The 997-nt window shown below is 49.5% G+C and overlaps 1 protein-coding gene across 3 annotated transcripts in view; it reads right to left on the bottom strand.

The window, feature by feature from the left end:
* The window catches only part of LOC104737357 (callose synthase 11-like), a 13636-nt gene that overhangs the window by 11550 nt on the left and 1089 nt on the right, over positions 1–997 (bottom strand). The window contains exon 2 of one of the 3 annotated variants that reach the window (XM_019234994.1): positions 6–704. In XM_019234994.1, the coding sequence (XP_019090539.1) occupies positions 6–704 (699 nt within the window). Of the gene's footprint in view, positions 1–5; positions 986–997 lie in introns of all 3 variants that reach the window. The other 2 variants (XM_010457522.1, XM_010457518.1) reach the window with 2 other exon arrangements.

Genomic DNA, 997 nt, shown 5'->3' with positions numbered 1-997 from the left:
GCTGCCTGCAAGTAGAGAAGCAATAGAATCCATAACCGATCAAAGCTTCGATAGACATTCCAAAATGATCTTTGCTCGACAAAACCAGTCTTCCCCACTCTACTGCTTTTAGGTGTCGTATCGAAGAAATTACTGGAGTAATCAAGAGGCCATTTAAGGCTCTTCAACGCTCTCTTACTCCAAAAGTACTCATTGATGTCGTCGTAGTTTCTCCAAGCAGAGTGTGGCTTCGTCCCATTGTTGCTACTCTCAACCTCCGTCTTAACCGTCTTATAAATCGGCATGACCACACTCTTGAGGAAAGCACAATCACCGGAGAAGGAAGGCCAGTAAGGCATTCCGGTCATATCATCAAACTCTCCGTCGAGGACTTTGTTGAGCTCCATAGCCATGTGGTGGAAAATGTAACACAGACACTCAGGCATGAACCTGAGATTCGCAGATTCTCCCCAAATCAGTAGATACAGAGCAACATAGAGAAGCTCACGGCGGAGATTCAAAACGACGTTGGTTTGACGACGGCTCTGGGTAGGGCTGGTGACGTGGCACCTCACTCCGAGGAAGGAACACCAATTCGTGTAGTTCCGGAGAAGCTTCTTGCGAAATCGACGGAGAACAGTGGGATCCAGACCGTCGGGATGAAGCGGCGGCGGTTGAAGCCGCATTTGGCAGTTAGCCAAGTGGAGGACGAGATTCTCTCGCTGGTTCCGGACGTTGTCGATTTGAAAACCAAATAGAAGACCAAGCCAGTCCATCAAGTCCATGCGAGTTGTGAAATCAACAAACGGAGGTTTCGGAAGGTCTCCGACTATTCTAAGCGCCGCCGCCGCCGCTCTAACCTCCGGGTAACGCAGCGACGGATGCTCCGTTAAGAAATCATGAATCGGAATGATATTATACACCTCAAGCGACGGTGACGCCGCGGTGGTGGCTACCGATGGCCGCTGCCTTCTCATCGCCGGCTAACGGTTTCTTTACTTAGAATCTTTTTTCAAAA

This window comes from Camelina sativa, chromosome 13, assembly GCF_000633955.1.
Source record: "Camelina sativa cultivar DH55 chromosome 13, Cs, whole genome shotgun sequence".
Classification (NCBI taxonomy): domain Eukaryota; kingdom Viridiplantae; phylum Streptophyta; class Magnoliopsida; order Brassicales; family Brassicaceae; genus Camelina; species Camelina sativa.
Note: the sequence above shows the minus strand (reverse complement) of the source record. Positions and strands in the feature narration are given on the sequence as shown.